Genomic DNA, 19,133 nt, shown 5'->3' with positions numbered 1-19,133 from the left:
GAGACCACTCTTGTCTGTGTCCTAAAGTGAGGAGGCAATTATTCAGATTTCACTAAGTGGCCAGTTGATCGGGAACTGGTTCACAGATTTAGACCGAACACACCTCTCGTTAGCCAAACACTGTCTTTGCTTAGGGTTTAGGTTATCTGTCGTATAAGTGTTGGAGCCTGGAGCCAGGAGGCAGTTAGGCTGCAGTGCTACCTTTGGATTCAACAGTTTCAGGGAACAGGAGGTTGCTAGACTGCAAGTTCTTTCTGCTTTACTTTCTTTCTCTCAGCAAAATTGGGGGAGAGGTGAACAGAGGATTTTTATACTGAACTTGCAAGTCTTTCAGACTCCAATTTGTTGCTGTTGTTTTTTAAAAGCAGCTTTACTGGGATATAATTCATATACCACACAACTCACTGATTTAAAGTATAAAATTCAGGACTGCCCTGGTGGCACAATGGTTAAGAATCCACCTGCCAATGCAGGGGACACGGGTTCGATCCCTGGTCCAGGAAGATACCACATGCTGCGGAGCAACAAAGCCCGTGCGCCACAACTACTGAGCCTGCGCTCTAGAGTCTGTGAGCCACAACTACTGAAGCCCGCGCGCCTAGAGCCCATGCTCCTCAACAAGAGAAGCCACCGCAGTGAGAGGCCCACGCACCACAACGAAGAGTGGTCCCTGCTCGCCGCAGCTAGAGAAAGCCCGCGTGTGGCAACGAAGACCCAACGCAGCCAAAAATAAATAAATAAAAAATAAATAAATTTATAAAGTATAAAATTCAATGGTTTTGGTATATTACATCTTTAAGTTACTTTAAAAAGTGTGGTAAAATATGTATGACATAAAACTTGCCCTTTTAATCATCTTTTAGTATACAATTGAGTGGCATTAATTATATTCACAACGTTGTGCAACAATTACCACTATTTCCAAAATTTTTCATCACCAAAACCGAAATTCTGTAACCATTAAACAAGAACTCCCTGGTCCCTCCTCTCCCCGGTTCCTGGTAGGCTCTAATCTACTTCCCAGCTCTATGGATTTACCTATTCTAAATATTCCATACAAGTGGAATCATACAATGTTTGTCCTTTTATATCTGGCTTATTTTACTTAGTATAATGTATTCATGATTTATCCATATGTAATATGAATCACAACCTTATTCCTTTTGAAGGCTGAATAATATTCCTATGTATGAACAGACCACCTTTTGTTTATCCAATCCTCTGTTGATCAACACTGGGTTGTTTCCATCTTTTGGCCACTGTGAATAATGCTGCAATGAGCAGTGGTGAGCAAGTGTCTGAGTTCTACTGCTGGGTCATATGACAGTTCTATGTTTAGCTTTTCAAGGAACCTGTTTTCCACAATGGCTGTACCATTTTCCATTCCAACCAGCAATATATGAGGGTTCCAATCTCTCCAATCTTTGTCAATACTTGCTATTCTTTGTTGTTTTTTTTAAATTATAGCCCTCCTAGTGGTTGTGGAGTGGTATCTCATTATGGTTTTGATTTTCATTTTCCTAATGTTTATAATACTATTGATTATCTTTTCGTTTGTTTATCGGTCATTTGTTTGCCCTCATTGTTGCCAACAGCCTCCTCTGGCTTCTCCAGCCAGTAAATTTCCTTCAGCAAGGCCTCTCTTCCACTTCCTAAACCCAGACCTGACATCTGCCCCCAAAAGCTGCTGTACCATCAAGCTCACCTACGATTAACTCCCCTGTCTGGAAATCAATTCAACAAGGCTTTCTGCCATGTTTTGATGGTCCCATTGTGACAGATTATATTTTCCAAAGATGGTCACAGTAGTATTTCTAGACCGAAATGCTCTTCTAGAGCAAGAGGTGAAGTCTATTCCCCTCCCCTTGAACCTGGGTGGGGCTTTGTGACTGCCTTGAACAAGAAGATGCAGTATAAACGATGCTCTGCGACTTCTGAGGACAGCTTCTGCCTGGCTCCCTCTCTTTCTTGAAATATTCTTCCGTGGAATCCAGCCACCATGTTGTAAGGAAGCCCAGGCCATACAGAGAAGCCACATGGAGATGTTGTAGCCAAGAGTTCCAGTTAAGGTTGGAACTAACAGCCAAGCCAACCACTGGAGAATGCTACTGAGTTTTGGGGTAATTTGTTACACAGCACTAGATAATTCTAATATCCACAGAATTAGTGTGACTTTCACACCATCTGGATTTTTCTTGGTATTATGATGAAAATGAAGTTCTTCTATATCCTGGCCAGAATCTACCTGTATCCTTAGATTTTTCTGAGAATACCCCTACCTGAAAATTCATTCATTTTTACAATGCTTATCCTGTGCTAGCCACAGTCCTAAGCACTGGGGATATAGCAACAAATCTAACAGATAAAGCCCCTGCCATGATAGAAAAAAAATTCATTTGAATTTCTAGCCCCTCCAATTGCAAATATAATTTCTGTGAAGGAAGAACATGAGGTGCAGGGCAGTAACCAATATGGAGTTTATCACAGTAAGCTTTAAATCTCTTGGCTCAAATTATGCCTGCGAGAGAGAGAAAAAATTTATGCCTGTGAAAGTCACGCATGTAGCTCTAATTTGTTCATTCCCACAATGTAGTAATGTTCTACTACACAATAATATAAGTTCATCTACCCAGTGGAATGGCCATAACCGTCTGGGTTCCTTCTAGTCCTCAGTTATTACAACACTGTACCCTGGCGCACAGGTGCATCAGTTTCTCTAAAGAACAAACTAGGAGTGGAACCGCAGGGCTTTACAAGATCACACCAGACTATTTTCCAAGGTGGTGTGCCAACCTACGCCCCAGCTAAGAGTGTACGTGAGTTTCTGTGGCTCTGCATATCTGCTGACATTTGGTATTGTTGGGCTTTTAAATTTTTGCTGTGTTACAGGTGTGCATCTCTTAGTGGTTTTACTTTGTGTTACTAATTAAGTTGGATATGTTTACGGTCCTCTGGCTATCCTTTTTAAAAAATGTTTTCTTATTTCTCTCTTTTTCTAAATTGTGGTAAAATATACATGAAACTTACCATTTTAAGCTTTTTTCCCCCCACGTGTCCGGGGCATGAACCAGGCATGGGCACAAACCAAAAGCCAAGCTGGGATAAACAAGGAGTTGCCTTGTCCCCGGCTGATATGAGACAGGCACCAGCAACTAGGTGCCACTCGACCCAGGTCAGGGGCAACATCTTAAGCATTTTAAGTGTATAATTCAGTGGCATTGAGTACATTCCACAATGCTGTGTAACCAACACTATCCTTTTTTATGAAGTCTCTTGTCCTTTTTCTTTCTGTTGTGTTTTCTATGTGCAGAGCTCAATGAATTTTGACATATAACTGTTTACGATGTTCAACTTTTTTTTTTTTTTGGCTGCGTTGGGTCTTCGTTGCTGCGCGCGGGCTTTCTCTAGTTGTGGTGAGCGGGGGCTACTCTTCGTTGCGGTGCGCGGGCTTCTCGTTGCGGTGGCTTCTCTTGTTGTGAAGCACAAGCTCTAGGCGCACGGGCTCAGTAGTTGTGGCACACGGGCTTAGTTACTCCGCCGCATGTGGGATCTTCCCGTACCAGGGATCGAACCTGTGTCCCCTGCATTGGCAGGCGGATTCTTAACCACAGCACCACCAGGGAAGTCCAGCCTTACTTTTTTTTTTCGGGGGGTGGGGGGTGGGGGGGCCAAGTTGCATGGCATGTGGGATCTTAGTTCCCCGACCAGGGATAGAACCCATGCCCCCTGCAGTGGATGTGCGGCCTTAACCAGTGGACCACTGGGGAAGTCCCAATGTTCAACCTTTAAGACATCGAACATTGTTAGTACTTTAGATGGCTCCCCTGTACCGCACTTTCAATGTCCTAAGAGTAACCACCATTCTGATTTGTATCGTGACAGCTAAGTTTTGCCTGTACTTGACTCTTAGGTAACAACAGTGTGTTCTCTTGTGTCTATGTCTTTCAATTAACACTGTGTGTGGGGTGCATCTGTTTTGTTCTGTACAGGAGCTGTGCGTCTTGTTTCACTGCTCTGTAGCACTCCGCTGTATAAATACACAATTTATTTATCCATCCTTCAGCTGATAAGCATTTGGGTTGTTTCTTGTTTTCAGCTGTTCTGAATACGCTGCTATGAACATTCTTATCCATACCTTCTGGTGAACAAAGGCACTTGTTTCTGTGGGTTACATATCTAGAGTAGATATGCTGGGTCCACAGGGATTCCGTGTACCTAGTTTTGATACCGAAGTGATTCTATGAACTTACATTCCTGCTCTGTGAGAGTTTCCAGTAGCTCTGCTTCCTCCCCGGTACTGGGTATCATCAGCCCTTCAATTTAGCCATTCTGATGGGGCTGCAGTTTTTTGTTTTCTTTTTTTTTTGATTTGTATCGTTTATATATTCTGAATACAATTACTCTGTTGGTTATATAGGCTACAATTTTCCTATTTCATGGCTTGTTTTACCCTAAAATTAAGAAAGCTGTAATTTTAGTGAGGTCAAACTTTCCTTCTGCCTGAAGAATATCCTTTAGAATTTCTTTCAGGTCCTAGGCATAAATCCTTTCAGTATCTGCCCAAAAGTGTCTTGATTTCACTTAATTCTTACAGATGTTTTTTACTGGGTTCAAAAATTCTAGGCAGATAAGACTGTCTCTGGCTTTCCCTGTCACTGCCGTGAACTCAGCCGTTAGTCCAACTACTGCTCCTTTGAAGGTAATCTGTCTTTTTTCTGAGTGCTTTTAATATTTTATATTAGTAGTTCTGCAGTTTCACTATGGCAGGTCTTGGATTCAATTTCCTTTTATACATTCTGCTTGGTATTTGTTGGACTTCTGAATCTGTGGGTTACTGTTTTCTGTTGGTTTTGGAAATCTGTCTTTTTCTCTTCTAATATTGCCATACATACTTTCTCTCTCTCTTCTCTTCCTGATTAAATGTATGTTAGATTTTCTCTTTCAGCACTTTTGCTTTCTCTTTTGTATTTTCCATCTTTTATGCTCTCCGTGATGAATTCCAGATAACTTAACCTGAACTTCTAGTTTAAGGGTCAGCAAACTATAGCCCATGGGCCAAACCCAGCCTGCTGTTTTTATAAATAAAGCTTTATGCAAAAATAATCATGCTCATTCATTTATGTGCTGTCTATGGCTGCTTTTTGTGTCACAATGGTGGAGTTGAGTAGTTGTGACAGGAGCAGTATGTAGCTCTCAAAGTCTAAAATATTTATTATCTGGCCCTTTACAGAAAAAGTTCCCTGATCCGTGATCTAGTATGTTACTGTTCTCTTCAGCTGGGTCTAATCTGCTGATTTAAAATTTTAATTATTATATCTCTCTAGAAGTTCTATTTGGTTCTTTTTCAAAGTTGCTATGACACTTCTTATAATTTCCTATTCTTTACTGGTATTTTCAAGTTTGTCTTTTATTTCTTTACGGCACGTAAAACACAGCTGTTTTATAGTCTAGGAAGTCTTTGGAAATGTTGTGTCTCATGTTTATTCTGGCCCTTGATCATAGTTCCTTGTTTCCTGTTGTGATGAATTTACGTGTGGGAATCAATGTCCTTAAAAATTATCTGAGGCCTACAGTTACTTTTCTTCAGAGTGGCCTGTGCTCTTCTGCCAGACATCTGGAGACACCGTCATCCTCGGATCGGTTCAAGCCGCATTCTCAGGCCGAGACCGGTGAATCTGGAGTCACAGCTTATCGTGGGGAGGGTCTCCTTTAGCCCTCCCACTTTGTACACGTCTTGGTGAATGATGTCTGCCCCTTTGCCCTTTTGGGGTTGTTAACATAGGCAATTCAGGTGCTCTCAGATTAGCAGATGCTCTCAGGGCAGAACTGGCTTCTGTGCTCCACTCACTTCTACAGGTTCCCATTTTCCCTTTAATCTGGTTTGGTTAAATACCTTGTTAGTTTATAAGTGCTTTTGAAACTATGGTTTGTACGTTTTATGTAGCCATTTTTAGCTGGTTTCAGTGGGGAACTTGAAAACCAGAAGTTCTGTTTCTTGGTCAAGGATCACTGACTAGGGCAGAGCCCATCTTCTAAGGAAAAAGGTGATAAAGAAAATCTCCTACTGAAGACTTGGAAGAAACATATAATATGGCTACCACTTTCTTAACTACTGGACAAGTACCAACCCCACCTTTAGAAAGTCACAATCGTTTCCAATATATCAGAGTACCTTTCTTCGGAAGGACTCCCCTTATGAAGTTACTATGATCTAAAAGCAGCTAGCTTTTACAACAGTAAATTTAACCTCTCTGGGTCCTCCGTGTCCTCATCTGTCAAATGGGGATAATAACAGCATTACCTTATACAAGTACTAATGATTCCATGACTCAGTGTGTGTACAGCACTTAAAACCACACCCAGCACATAGATAACCACTAGCCAGACAAAGTGAAACGGCTCAGGTCACCGAAAGGTCCCCGGACAATATACTGCTCTGCACAGGGGCCATATACAGTTTCTGTTGTATATTCTTCTTCATCTTATTTAAACAATGGCTTAAAAAAATAAAAACTCTTAGCTCAACAGCCTTTAAAAAAAAAAAAAAAAAGGCCAAGGAGCAGATTTAACCCATGGGCCATAGTTTGCCAATCCCTGGCCTAACAACAGGCAGAAGATCGATGGAAATCAGGCAATGTGCTTTAAAGTGCTTCCCGAGAGGACTTTCACACAAGGATCAAAACTGTAGTGATTCTCCCAAATCAGAGGCTGAGACTTCTGCGTCCCCAAGGGAGCTACAGAAGGCAGAGCTTGAGAACAACAGGGCTGTTTGCTGGGGCTGGTTACATCCTATAGGAGCATGACTGGTTACATCCTACAGGACTGGTTACATCCTACAGGAACATGACTGATTACATCCTATAGGAACGACGCAAATGGGTTTGATACATGTTGACATGAATAGAGGCAAACATCCATATTTACCTGGCCAAAGACCGTTCCACCAGTACTGGCTGCTTGACCAAACAAAGAACCAGTATTACTAGACCCAAAACCTGTAAAATAAAAAGAAAACCAAAGTTTAGTTTGCATGAACCTTCTATAATATCAAAGTTTTGTTTTTTCTTTTTTAAATGGCATTCAGGTGTGCTAAAGTGCCTCACAATAAATCAACTCATGAAGAAAATCTGTTTTCCTACCTAGGAAATGGAGAAAATTATGAGTAAATAATTTAAAAAACCTTTTTTTCACTGCTAGAATTTTATAATAGTAAAAAAAGTCCCAAAGTCAAGTCCCAAGGACTGAATCCTTGTCTCCTACCAAACCCCAGGTGGGCGAGGACTCTCAGAGTAGCTCCCCTAGACTTATAGCGGCCAAGAAGTGCTTCCAATGGCTGACTTAAAATCATGAATATTGCTACTCCCTAGTTACCTCTAATCTCAAATACCAGATTCTTTCAGGGTAGTTTATTTTTCTTCTAGGTGGCATAACATGGTTGAGGTGCTGAGTTAACAGGGCCTGGGAAAATCATGCAGAACCATATTTTATAACAGAAGAGCCCTAGACGAGGAGTTGGAGGACAAGAGTTCCATGCTCATTTCTGCTACTGGTCTAGGCAGGGGAGCTCAGGCAAGACTCAGTTCCTCAACCAGCGCTGGAGAGGCTGCTCAGGTTACCTCTCCACCTAGCTCCTGTAGGAAAGAAGGGTTTTTCAGAGGTTCTCAGTTGTACTGAAATAGTTTTGATTATACTTGTGAACGAGGATTCTCAAGTTCTGACTGCAGAACAAAAAGATGCACTAGCGATAGCGTTAACTATCCTACTCTCTTTTAAGACCCACAAGGCCTCTTCCCTGCCCGTTCTCTAGACCAACTTATCACATCTCCCGTCACTCAAACAGGCCAACCAGCCTCTTCACAGGGCATCAGGTGGATCCCAAAACTGTCTTGCACCACTGTGTTCTTGTAGCGGAACAGAGTGGGAGCTTCACAAACATCTGTTGAAGGCAGGAAGAAAATGACTTCCTTTCTAATTATGAACCAGTTTCAAATAAATTTTCACCAAAGGAATGAACGCGCAGTTACTTGTAATCCTGTCCACCAAGAAATCATTGATCTTTGATTCCGCCCCCCATCCCCTGAGCCTGATGGCTGAAGAAATGCCTTTCATAAGATAGCCATGGAGAAAGGAAAATTAGAAAAAGATATTCGAGTTGTCCTGTCTACTGGTTTTAGGAGCAAAAGCAGCTGCTAAGATTGGACATGCAATAGTGAGGATTACATTTTACTTTCAAAAATAGTAAAATTTAAAGATTTGTTTTCTTTAAAAAATTACACCGAAAATAGAAAAAAAAAATCCAACGTCTCAAATGTCACTATTTGCCCTTCTAGAAAGCAAGGTGGTGCCAGAGAAAATACGAAATACTGGCAGGGCAGCGGACTAGGATGAGGAGCTCCGGAGTCTAGTCCCGGCTCCACTACTGGCACTAAATGACATTACATCAGTCACCTCGAGGCTTGACAGGTTGGGACATAATGACCTCTAAAGCACCTTGCAAAAGTAAAATTTCATACTTATGAGTCATTCGTTACTTGCCATGACTTTACACCTGTTTTCCTCCCCCCATGAAACTGGCACTCCGGTGGCTAGGAGAGTGGAGAACTTGCTGAGAAGCAAAACTGGAGCTGCAGTGATTAGACCAAAGAAATGCCCGAGACTGCCAGTGGCCAGGCTCCCTTCCGGACTTTCCAGAGCCTCTTCTGTTTTCCCTGCCTTTCTCTTAATCACCAAAGTACTGCAGATTTGCTGCAAATGTTTCAAATAATACAGAGGACAACAAAGTAAAAGTCTTCTATAAATTCTTACCTGAAGCTTGACAAAAGCTAAATCCAGAGGATGGTGCCGTCGTGGTGGTGGCTGAGGCGCCACCGAACACAGAGCCTCCCTGCCCAAAGCCAGGACTCTGGCCAAAAGCAGGAGGGCTGCTTTGGCCAAAGAGCCCCCCTCCAGTGTTGGCAGAAGACTGTCCAAATGAGAAGGAGCTGGAGCTACTGGCGCTTGAAGACGCACCGAAGACATTCCCGCTGGTGGACGCGGGGGTGGGGGACGCGGACTGACCAAAAGCCGGCACGGAGCTGAAGCCAGGCTGACTGAAGGAAAAGCCGCTCGCGGGGCTGCTGGTCGGCTGCCCGAAGGCCGGGGCCTGCCCGAAGCTTGTCTGTCCAAAGACCGCCGGGGCGGAGGTGCCAAACGCTGGGCTGCCGAACCCCGAGCCGCTGACCTGCGGCGCGGCAGCCGCCGTGCTGGTGATGCCGCCCGCCTGCTGCCCGAACAGGCTCGGGGCGGTGCTGGCGGCCACCTGCCCAAACATGGGGGTCGCCGAGGGGGCGGTGGCTGTGTGGCTGGTGAGCTGGCTGAAAGCCGAGCTAGAGCTGGCGGCCGGCGGCTGAGTAAAGACAGGCGAGCCCGAAGTGACCGCCCCAAACACTGCGGGCTCCGTGGCTGGGCCTGGAGCATCACCGGAAACAGCGCTGGAGGTGGCGGGAGGCCTGGATGTTTCTGGGGCCACGGGGCCGGCACCTGGGACGGCAGGTGCTGCGACGGCGGTCTGCCCAGGCGCGGCCGGGGCGGGGGCCGGGGACGGTGGTTCGGTCTTGGCGTCCGGGGCCCCGGTGGCTGTCGGAGTGGCCTCCGCGGACGGCGCTAGGACAGTGGCACTGGGCGCCGCCGTACCAGGGCTGCTGACCGCAGGCTGGGCGAGAGCGGGCTCCTTCTTCACTGAGTCAGACGTTTGAGGAGGAGCCTGGGGAAGCTGGGTGGATGGCTGCTGCCCTAGGAGGGAGGCTGCTGACGCCGAGGCCTCGCTGCCACCTGGCTTCTCGGGCACAGCCGATGACGTGGCTGCCTCTGGGCTTTTGCCGGGGGACACGGGCAGGGCGGGAGCAGACGCTGAACTCAGGAGGCTGCCGAACGACAAGGCGGGGAGGGACGTAGGAAGGGGTGTGGCAGCGGCAACGGCAGAGGACGGCGCTGTACTACTTGTCTGCTGGCCTCCGAACGGAAAACTGGTCTTGCTACCGCTTAGAGATAGCCCCCCAAAACTGATTACGCTGGAGGGTCCCGCACTGGTGAGCGGCAGGCTGCCAAAGACGCCAGTCGAGGAACTGCCGGGGCCGGGGCCGGGGCTGGGGCTGGGGCCGGCCGCCGCCGCCGCCGGGGTCACCACGGTGGTGGCCGCAGAGGAGGTTACGGGAGGCTCCGCGGGCTTCCCCAGCACCACGGGGCCGGTGAAACTAAACCCGGAGGGGACGGCCGAAGTCTTGGTGGGCTGTGCACTAGCACCAGTCCCGCCTGGGGATGAAGCCTTACTGGCTGCCTTTGTAGAATCATCTGCTTGGCCAACCCGCAGTCCTGAAAAACTTCCTAGAGTCTCTCCAGCCAGAGAACTTGGAAACAGAAGCTCTCCCAACTTGGACGGTGGAGCTTCCAGCTTGCCAGAGGGGGTGGAAAGAGCAATTCCAGAAGGTGCCACGGGCCTGCCGCCGGACGGAGCAGACTCCCCCGGAGAGGGACCAGCAGCTCCCGTGCTACTTGACGTCGTCATTCCCGAGGGAGGTGAGCTTTCAGGAACGGCCTCGTAAAAAGGTTTGCCTGTCCCGCCAAAGGAGAATGTGTCCAGCTGGTTTGACTCTTTGCCGGGGGGTGTTGCCCCTAGCAAGAAACAGAAATTAAGAAATGGACTGGATTTCACAAAATATGACCTATCACAATATCACTGACTTTTCTAAGCCAAAGCCTCTCTCCTCCCTTGACACTGTCAGGGACAGCTTGTTCGGACAGCAGCAGACAGAACAAATGCTTCTCTGCAGGAACGTTAGCTCTGAGTCATCTCACTGAGGTGAGATGAACGAACGTTCTCTTTATGACCATTAAATCATAACAAATACACTTCTCTCTAGAGTACATGGAATTAACCTAGTGGTCCAAAAGAGAAAGAAAAGGCATCTTCCCACATTTTCCCTGTGTGCACGTCGCAATAACATTCCTGGCAACAGTACTAGCCTATGGACCTCCTGAGAGACCAGGAATTGATCCTTTGGTGGTGTTTTTTTTTTTTTTTGGCCGCACCGTGCGGCTTGTGGGATCTTAGTTCCCCAACCAGGGATTGAATCCAGGCCCTTGACAGTGAGAGCACAGAGCCCTAACCACTGGACCACCAGGGAATTCCTCCTTTGGTTTTATGGACAGATAAAGTGTCAATCCACAGGCAATCATTTTTACCTATAATTAAGGGCTACTTCCTAGTGCTCTCCTCACTAAGTGCTTTCACGGCGGCAGTGTGGCCAGATGGTCAAGGACATGGGTGGGCTCTGAGGCTGGGGGCTCTGCCACTTGCTGGCTGTGCAACTCTGGAAAAGTTAATTGACTTCTCTGGGCTTCAATTTCTCCATTTGGAAGAGAGAGATAATAACAGTACGTACCTCACAGAGTTGTTACGAAGATTAAATGAAATACAGGTAAAGCACTCACAAGGCCTGGTCAAAAAACTGATCAATAAAGACTAATTTGATACTTACAAACTGAAATTGGTCTATCGAAAGTGCTGGTTGAGGTTTCTAACTCCATGTTGTTTTAAAAAGTCTGTCTATCACAAACTCCTGAGAACACTGCAAAGCCCCTACTATTTACAGGTAATTTCCAGAAACCCCTCTTTGTATCACTGGTGTTGTACTGAGTTGTTTATGATTTTGGATTGTTGTCTATTCTTGTATTAATGAAAATGTTTATGGAATTGCTATTGTGTTTTATTACTAATTTATTTCATTTAGGATTTTTGACAATTATTCTGTTCCTCTCCAATCTTTTTATATCATTGAGTTGTTTTTCTTCTAGAAAGTGAGACTGCGGAGAGGGTGGGCCTCAAGGGTATTCAGCCACATCTAAGTGGGCAGAACAGTTTAAGAATCACTATTCCAGAGAGAAAGGAATGAGATCAACAACGCTTTAAGTGCCACACACAGCTCAGGTTTAGGAAGTCTGCTATGCTTTCAACTCCCTAATCTCCCTCTAGGAGGTTTTAGGAGAGCCCTTTTTTACTAAAAAAAACTTCTACCACTTGGGTTGGCACATAGAAAGCACTCATAAAAATGTGTTGAATGAAGAGATGAAAGATGGTCATTGTCTTATTTATCACAGGGAAAACCTGGAAAGAGCCTAAATGTCCAAAAGGTGAATAGTTAAATAAATTATGGCATATCCACAAGATAGAAATTACGTAGCCATCAAAAATGACATTTACACAAGATTTTCAATAATACTGGAAAACTCACAAGAGATTGTGTTAAATGAAATAGAGTGGAAGCAAAAACCCCAGAAGGAAATATAACCGAATGGCAATGGTTAAGGGTACAATGTGTGATTCTAGAACACATCACTTTTATAATAAAATATAACAATCACTTTTATAATAAAAGCTTTCTTTTTAAAATAAAAGTAAACTTAATTACTAAATTAATTAAATTTAAATTACTAAATTACTTAAATTACTAAATTAATCAACTGAGAACTGGAAGGCACTTAAAAAGTGTATTTGGTTTCCTTATAGGTCTTCAAATTCTTTTAAACATTAAAAACATGCTGGTTGGTAGATCTGTAACAACATGCATGAGACCAGTGTGTTTTCTGATAGGTTATCAAGGAAAAAAGATGAGTTCAGTCTTTGATTTCTATAGTACTAAGGCTATCTCATCCTATAAATTGATACAATTTTAAATGACATAGGAAAAAGATGGAGAAAAATTTTAATTCACACGTAAACACTCACATTTAAAGCACAGCCTTGCTTTTCTAGAAGCAAATCCTTTCCTTGTACTTAATTATGAAGAGTAGAAGTCCTTCCCCACAGTTTCGTAAATCTAGCTTATTTTTAATGCATAATATCAACACCAGGTTAATTGCAGATACTTTAGGCAAGATGCAGCAGCAAGCAAAATGTCAACACATCTGCCCCCCAAAACCTGCACTTGTTTAGGGGGAAACACAAAAGTAATGCTACGCCATGCAGAGACTGTACCTTGTGTGGCAGTGAAATTAGGAGACGGTGTTGGTGTGATTATCCCAAAATTAAAGCCAGTCCTAGGGAGGGAAAGAAAAGAAGCTAAAAATGAACAAACCCAAGGCACAACATTGCCCTTTTAATAGTACATTTTATAATTCATTCACACAAACTGCTCTCAAGGGACTTATAATCTAGAAGATAAACGTCAACAAAGTAAAAGCACGTTATCTCTGAAGCAGCAGAGCCATCACAAGCTCTCTAAGCGGGGAGAGGCAATTTGTGGGTGAGGTAAGAAGGGAGAAGCAGGTGAGAAGACCTTGGAGGAATGGCTGGGCTTCCCATGGTGGAGGCTGGGGTGGGGATCTATTCCAAGGAAAGCAAAGGAGTAGGAGAAACGCACTGGGAATGTTTCTGTGGGGAGAGTGGCCAGAGCAGACGGCCCACCGAGTGAGGAAGACGAGACAGGCTGGAGGACCTCTATGACCCAGCCCGAGACCAAAGAGCGCGTCAGGACAGTGCACGCCACAGGGAGACGACGGACAGCGCGGAACAGGAGCCACTGTCTCTGCCGTTCTGACAGAATGCTTAGTTCTGGGCTCGGAAATTTGGTTCAAAAACTTTTCTTTTCTTTTTTTAAAATTTTGGCCGCACCTCGCGGCTTGCGGGATCTCAGTTCCCCAACCAGGGACTGAAGCCGGGCCGTGGGCAGTGAAAGCGCCGAATCCTAACCACTAGACCACCAGGAAACTGCCCTCAAAAACTTTTCTGACTCTTTTCGTCACCTCCTCTCTTTCTGTACATTTTCTTTACACCGTGAATGAAGACACCATGGCCAAAGAAGAAAACTCAGCACAAGCTGAGCCAGAACAGACTGTGACTCTGTGACAGACTGTGGCACTGTGAGAAAAGTTCAAATAGCAAATTTAAAACTATACAGCTTTAAAATATAAGGGACCAAGCATACCAAACATGGTAAGTAATGGTAAGGACTGGACTTTGGGTTTTCTTTTTAACCCATCATTGGCTTCGTCAAATGGACCAAGACCACCTAAGAAGATGTGTTAAACATCTCATCACATCAAAAAGAAAACAATTCTCTTTCTTTGTCTCAAACTTGGTGAAGAAATTCTATCTCATAGAGGTAAGCCATTGACCCAATGACCCAAACCTTTTCAGGTTATTTTAAAAATGGCAAGAAGACTATCAGTTCACAGAAGTAAAGATTAAAAGATGCAGTAACTCCAGGGCTTCCCTGGTGGCGCAGTGGTTAAGAATCTGCCTGCCAATTCAGGGGACTCGGGTTCGAGCCCTGGTCCGGGACGATCCCACATGCCGCGGAGCAACTAAGCCCGTGCGCCACAACTACTGAGCCTGTGCTCTAGAGCCGCGAGCCACAACTACTGAACCCGTGTGCCACAATTACTGAAGACTGCACACCTAGAGCCCATGCTCCGCAACAAGAGAAGCCACCGCAATGAGAAGCCCGCGCACCGCAACAAAGAGTAGCCCCCGCTCGCCGCAACTAGAGAAAGCCCGCACGCAGCAATGAAGACCCAACGCAGACAAAATTAAATAAATAAAATAAATAAATTTATTAAGAAAAAAAAAAAAGATGCAGTAACTCCTGGCACTGACCTACTCTTTAAAATTTGCTCCAAACTACCTTTGGGAAGTAGAAAACATAACGATTGACAGTAAAATATATATAATTTCCTCCCCTCAAATTCTATTCTAACCACCTCCTTTCTCTTAAGGGGTTAGGTTGAAGGATGCTCAAGAAACAAATTCACGTCAGGAAAAAGAGATTGTGGTCAATATGATTCCAGTTATTACAAAAGCATAAACTGAAAGAGCTTAAGAGGCTTTTCTAATGGAACTGAACATGCAACTCTTCACAGTAAAAACAGTCTTTGGTGGGTTTTTATCTCAGCCACACAGAGCCTAACTCCACCCCTGAAGGGGAAGGACACTTTGGCGACTCTCACAGGTTTCAAGATGAGTGCTTGCAGCACAGAGAAAAGGCACTCTCCTTCCAAGGTTAATAAAAGCTCCCTTTGGAATGAGGGTTAGAAGACCCTTTTGTTTTTAAAGATGACTCAACTTGTCAAGTATAGCCATCATTACTTTTTTTTTTTTTTTTTTTTTTTTTTTTTTTTAAAGTAATTTCCTTTATTTTTATTATTTATTTATTTTTGGCTGTGTTGGGTCTTCGTTTCTGCGCAATGGCTTTCTCTAGTTGTGGCAAGCGGGGGCCACTCTTCATCGCGGTGCGCGGGCCTCTCACTATCACGGCCTCTCCGATTGCGGAGCACAGGCTCCAGACGCGCAGGCTCAGTAGCTGTGGCTCACGGGCCTAGTTGCTCCGTGGCATGTGGGATCTTCCCAGACCAGGGCTCGAACCCGTGTCCCCTGCATTGGCAGGCAGATTCTCAACCACTGCGCCACCAGGGAAGCCCCATCATTACTTTTTAAAAAATGAAACAGAAATGTATTTCCCCACATCTATATAAAACCCAAACTTTCAAATGGCTACTGTCTTGATCTCTCAGAAGTCGCATATAACGTGACCTCTCAGGGCAGGAAAGCCAACCCACACTTGTCACCCAGCCCCCAGATGGTGTCAGAATGAAAACACCGCAGTGTGATAAACCTGATCACCACAGACTCACTATCCAAAGAAAATGAAGCTTATCCTAAAAAACAAAACAAAGAAGCAAGTATGTAATAACACATGTATAAACTTGAATCAAAAAGGGGAAAGAGATTTACATTAGGACACTAAGCTACTGTCACTATTATCAAACGCATCACTGCAGTGATAAGAACTCTGGCTTCATATAAGTATACCTACTGATTGTAGGATTTGGGACAGCTATCTGTAAGGTTGCTGGTGATGTCACAAAATTTAGTTCACTACTGACCCTGATGGAGAAAATGCGAAAGACTTGCTGAACTGCCCAACAACAGATGGGGTAGACGTCACAGCTGTCTCTATCTTGGTTGCCACTGGTCCTGAAATTATGGAAAAAGATGAGAACGTTATAAAAAACCAGTTAGAATCACCATTTTAGTTTAATTCTCCGTGGCAGCGAATGCGTGGTGCCGTGTAGAGCGCAGCCCCAGGTCACGCACTTTCTATGACAAGTCGGTGGCCGCAGTGCTGCCTAAGTCGTGCTGCCTCAAGGTCTCTGAACTTGCCCTCTGGCTCAGTCACTGCCAATTCCAAACCAGGACATGTCACACTTGCCCCTTTCCAGGAAAGAGGTCAAAATAACTGGAGTGCAGTTCAAATTTAAGGCTTTAAAAGTAGCTTTTACAATTACCGAAAAGTAATATATACCAAAGGAAAAACAAAATTCCAAAGAGAAATAGGTTAACTAAATATCTCTGAGTAGTGACTTCATGGCTGTTTGCTTCCTCTCCACATTTCTGTATTTTCCATAGACTTTTTGTATTAAATAGTTCTTTTTTTTAATTACAGAGGTAACATATGATTGCTGTAATATAGAGAAGTATAGAGAGTTAAAAGTGCAATCCATCATCCTTCCCACATTCAATATACTGTAACTACTTATTAATAGTCTGGGGTATTACCTACAATCTTTCCCCTATCGCTCTACTTTTTTTTTTTTTTTAATTATTAGTACCTTTAATTATTATTAATTAATTAATTAATTTTTTTGGCTGCGTTGGGTCTTCGTTTCTGTGCGAGGGCTTCCTCTAGTTGTGGCAAGCGGGGGCCACTCTTCATCGCGGTGCGCGGGCCTCTCACCATCGTGGCCTCTCTTGTTGCAGAGCACAGGCTCCAGACGCGCAGGCTCAGTATTTGTGGCTCACGGGCCTAGCCGCTCCACGGCATGTGGGATCCTCCCAGACCAGGGCTCGAACCCATGTCCCCTGCATTAGCAGGCAGATTCTCAACCACTGTGCCACCAGGGAAGCCCTATCGCTCTACTTTTAAAAGGAGGAGGGGAATGGGGGAATTACATTTAAAAAGCCCAAATCAGGGCTTCCCTGGTGGCGCAGTGGTTGAGAATCTGCCTGCCAATGCAGGGGACACGGGTTGGAGCCCTGGTCTGGGAAGATCCCACATGCCGCGGAGCGACTAGGCCCGTGAGCCACAATTACTGAGCCTGCGCATCTGGAGCCTGTGCTCCGCAACAAGAGAGGCCGTGATAGTGAGAGGCCCGCGCACCGCGATGAAGAGTGGCCCCCACTTGCCGCAACTAGAGAAAGCCCTCACACAGAAACGAAGACCCAACACAGCCAAAAATAAATAAATAATTTTTAAAAAAACCAACCCAAATCAAACCAAACCAAACAATAAGAAAAAGCACCTCCCTTTAAGTAAGTATGGGATAAATATTTGTAAAATTATCTAACAAACCACTATAATACAATGTGATGTGTACAAGGATGTCCAAGGCAGCCTGCCTTATAATCTTGAAAAGTTAAAAACAATCTAAACTATCTGCAGAGTACTATTAAAACTTAACAGGGTACAACTGTACAGTGAAGTCTTAGGCTACCATTAAAATGAGTGAGGTAGAGTTGTATCAGATCTGGAAAGATGAACACGATATTTACTTTGGGGGGGCGGGGAAACAGATTACATATCAATATATACAGGATATGACTATTTTTGTTTAAAAAAACGATACACATCAAACCCCAAGAGATACACATCAAATCGTTGAGGGCTGTTATCTCTGGAACAGGTAACTTATAGGGCAGCTTTCGTTTTCTACATTATATAGCTCTACACCATAGACTTTTTGTGAACTTGTAATAGTTTTATAATCAGAAAAACAATGAAGGTATTTCCATTATTAAGTAATAAGGGAATTATTCTATAGAGGTTTCAGAAATGCATTTTTTTTTTAAAAGAAAGTTTTTGCAAACTCTTAAATAGTACTTTTCAGGGAAATTTTCCTACTCAAAAAAAGTCTGTTTCCAGAAAGTGAGGACAGAAGGAAACACATAGCAAGGACAGAGAATATTTCACAATCATCACTGAATGATGAATCTTAGAAATTTCTTTGCAAGTCATGCTAACTGCCTAGACATGCACAAAACAAAGCCCCTTAGATGTCCCTGATTCTTAACTTCAGGAGTGACAAAAAACACTCCAATAAAATCCTTGAAAGGGGTTAAGATACATAATCTTTCAAAAAATTTTTCTAAAATATTAGCTAGAAATGGAAACAAATTTCTTAATTTGAATCCTAAATGATTCAAAAGTCTTTGACAAATTCCACTGTAATTTCCCTTCTAGCATAAAGTTTTAGCTGCTAGTTAAGAAGCGCTATATACCTCCTTCTCATGGAAGGCTTATATGATAAAAACTGTGCTCCTCCATTAATCCGAAATCTAGAATACAACTTGGGCTTACACAATAATGGTTTTCTTCTGAGTGCAAGGAATACTTCTGAAGATAAACCCAATATCCAGTGAGAAAGATTTGACTACAGAGAAGTTGGGATGATGGTATGATTGTGTAGAGACTACAGAAAGCAGGCTGCTAAAGTGTGAAGTTCAGCATCTCGAGCAGAATTTATTAGCTCGAAGACCCACTGGAGAGCATGAATCAGAATAAAAGCTAGAGTCCAGAGCATGGTGAGAACGCTGGACTGCGGGCAGCACAATCTAGCATTTTCTGGACTGTAGCAGAAAGTAACACATGTCAAATGAAGTGGACTCCAACACAGAGTCAACAAGAGGGGCAGCTGCGGAAGAGCCCACATTAAACTAGGCACGACGTGTCAGCACACTTCTAGGTCAAGTGGGCTAGGGCGGCGTGGATGCCTGGTCAGAGCACTTTATGGTGACTGTAAAAACTAATTTCGGTTAAGAGTAATTACGCCTGAGTGAGTGTTGGAAGCATGTGAAGCCACAGTCTTTTAATACTGAATTATATCTACTCTGAGATCTTATATTGTAACAGATCCATTTTACTTTCTGTGTTTTACCAGCTTTTGAATTGTCCTTGTAAACCCAGAGAGTTTTTCTTTCCTTTGTAGTAGAAGAAATAGAGTTCAATGTTCTGATCCACTCCTCTCTAAACTTTTTTTTTTTTTTTTTTTTTTTTTTTTTTTTTTTAATTTTATTTATTTATTTATTTATTTTTGGCTGTGCT

General features: G+C 43.9%; 1 protein-coding gene and 1 non-coding gene across 5 annotated transcripts in view; both read right to left on the bottom strand.

Annotated features, from left to right (window-relative positions):
• The window catches only part of NUP214 (nucleoporin 214), a 101,348-nt gene that overhangs the window by 21,277 nt on the left and 60,938 nt on the right, over positions 1 to 19,133 (bottom strand). For all 4 annotated transcript variants that reach the window (XM_036854677.1, XM_036854675.1, XM_036854676.1 and 1 more), the window contains 4 exons: positions 15,919 to 16,009; positions 13,013 to 13,074; positions 8,806 to 10,650; positions 6,925 to 6,995 (listed from right to left, as the gene is read on the bottom strand). In XM_036854677.1, the coding sequence (XP_036710572.1) occupies positions 6,925 to 6,995; positions 8,806 to 10,650; positions 13,013 to 13,074; positions 15,919 to 16,009 (2,069 nt within the window). The remainder of the gene's footprint in view (positions 1 to 6,924; positions 6,996 to 8,805; positions 10,651 to 13,012; positions 13,075 to 15,918; positions 16,010 to 19,133) is intronic.
• On the bottom strand, positions 3,048 to 3,182 carry LOC118897588. The gene has a single exon (XR_005020480.1). It is a non-coding gene; the product is annotated as a small nucleolar RNA SNORA48 (small nucleolar RNA).

The sequence above is a fragment of the Balaenoptera musculus genome, chromosome 6, assembly GCF_009873245.2.
Source record: "Balaenoptera musculus isolate JJ_BM4_2016_0621 chromosome 6, mBalMus1.pri.v3, whole genome shotgun sequence".
Classification (NCBI taxonomy): Eukaryota; Metazoa; Chordata; class Mammalia; order Artiodactyla; family Balaenopteridae; genus Balaenoptera; species Balaenoptera musculus.
Note: the sequence above shows the minus strand (reverse complement) of the source record. Positions and strands in the feature narration are given on the sequence as shown.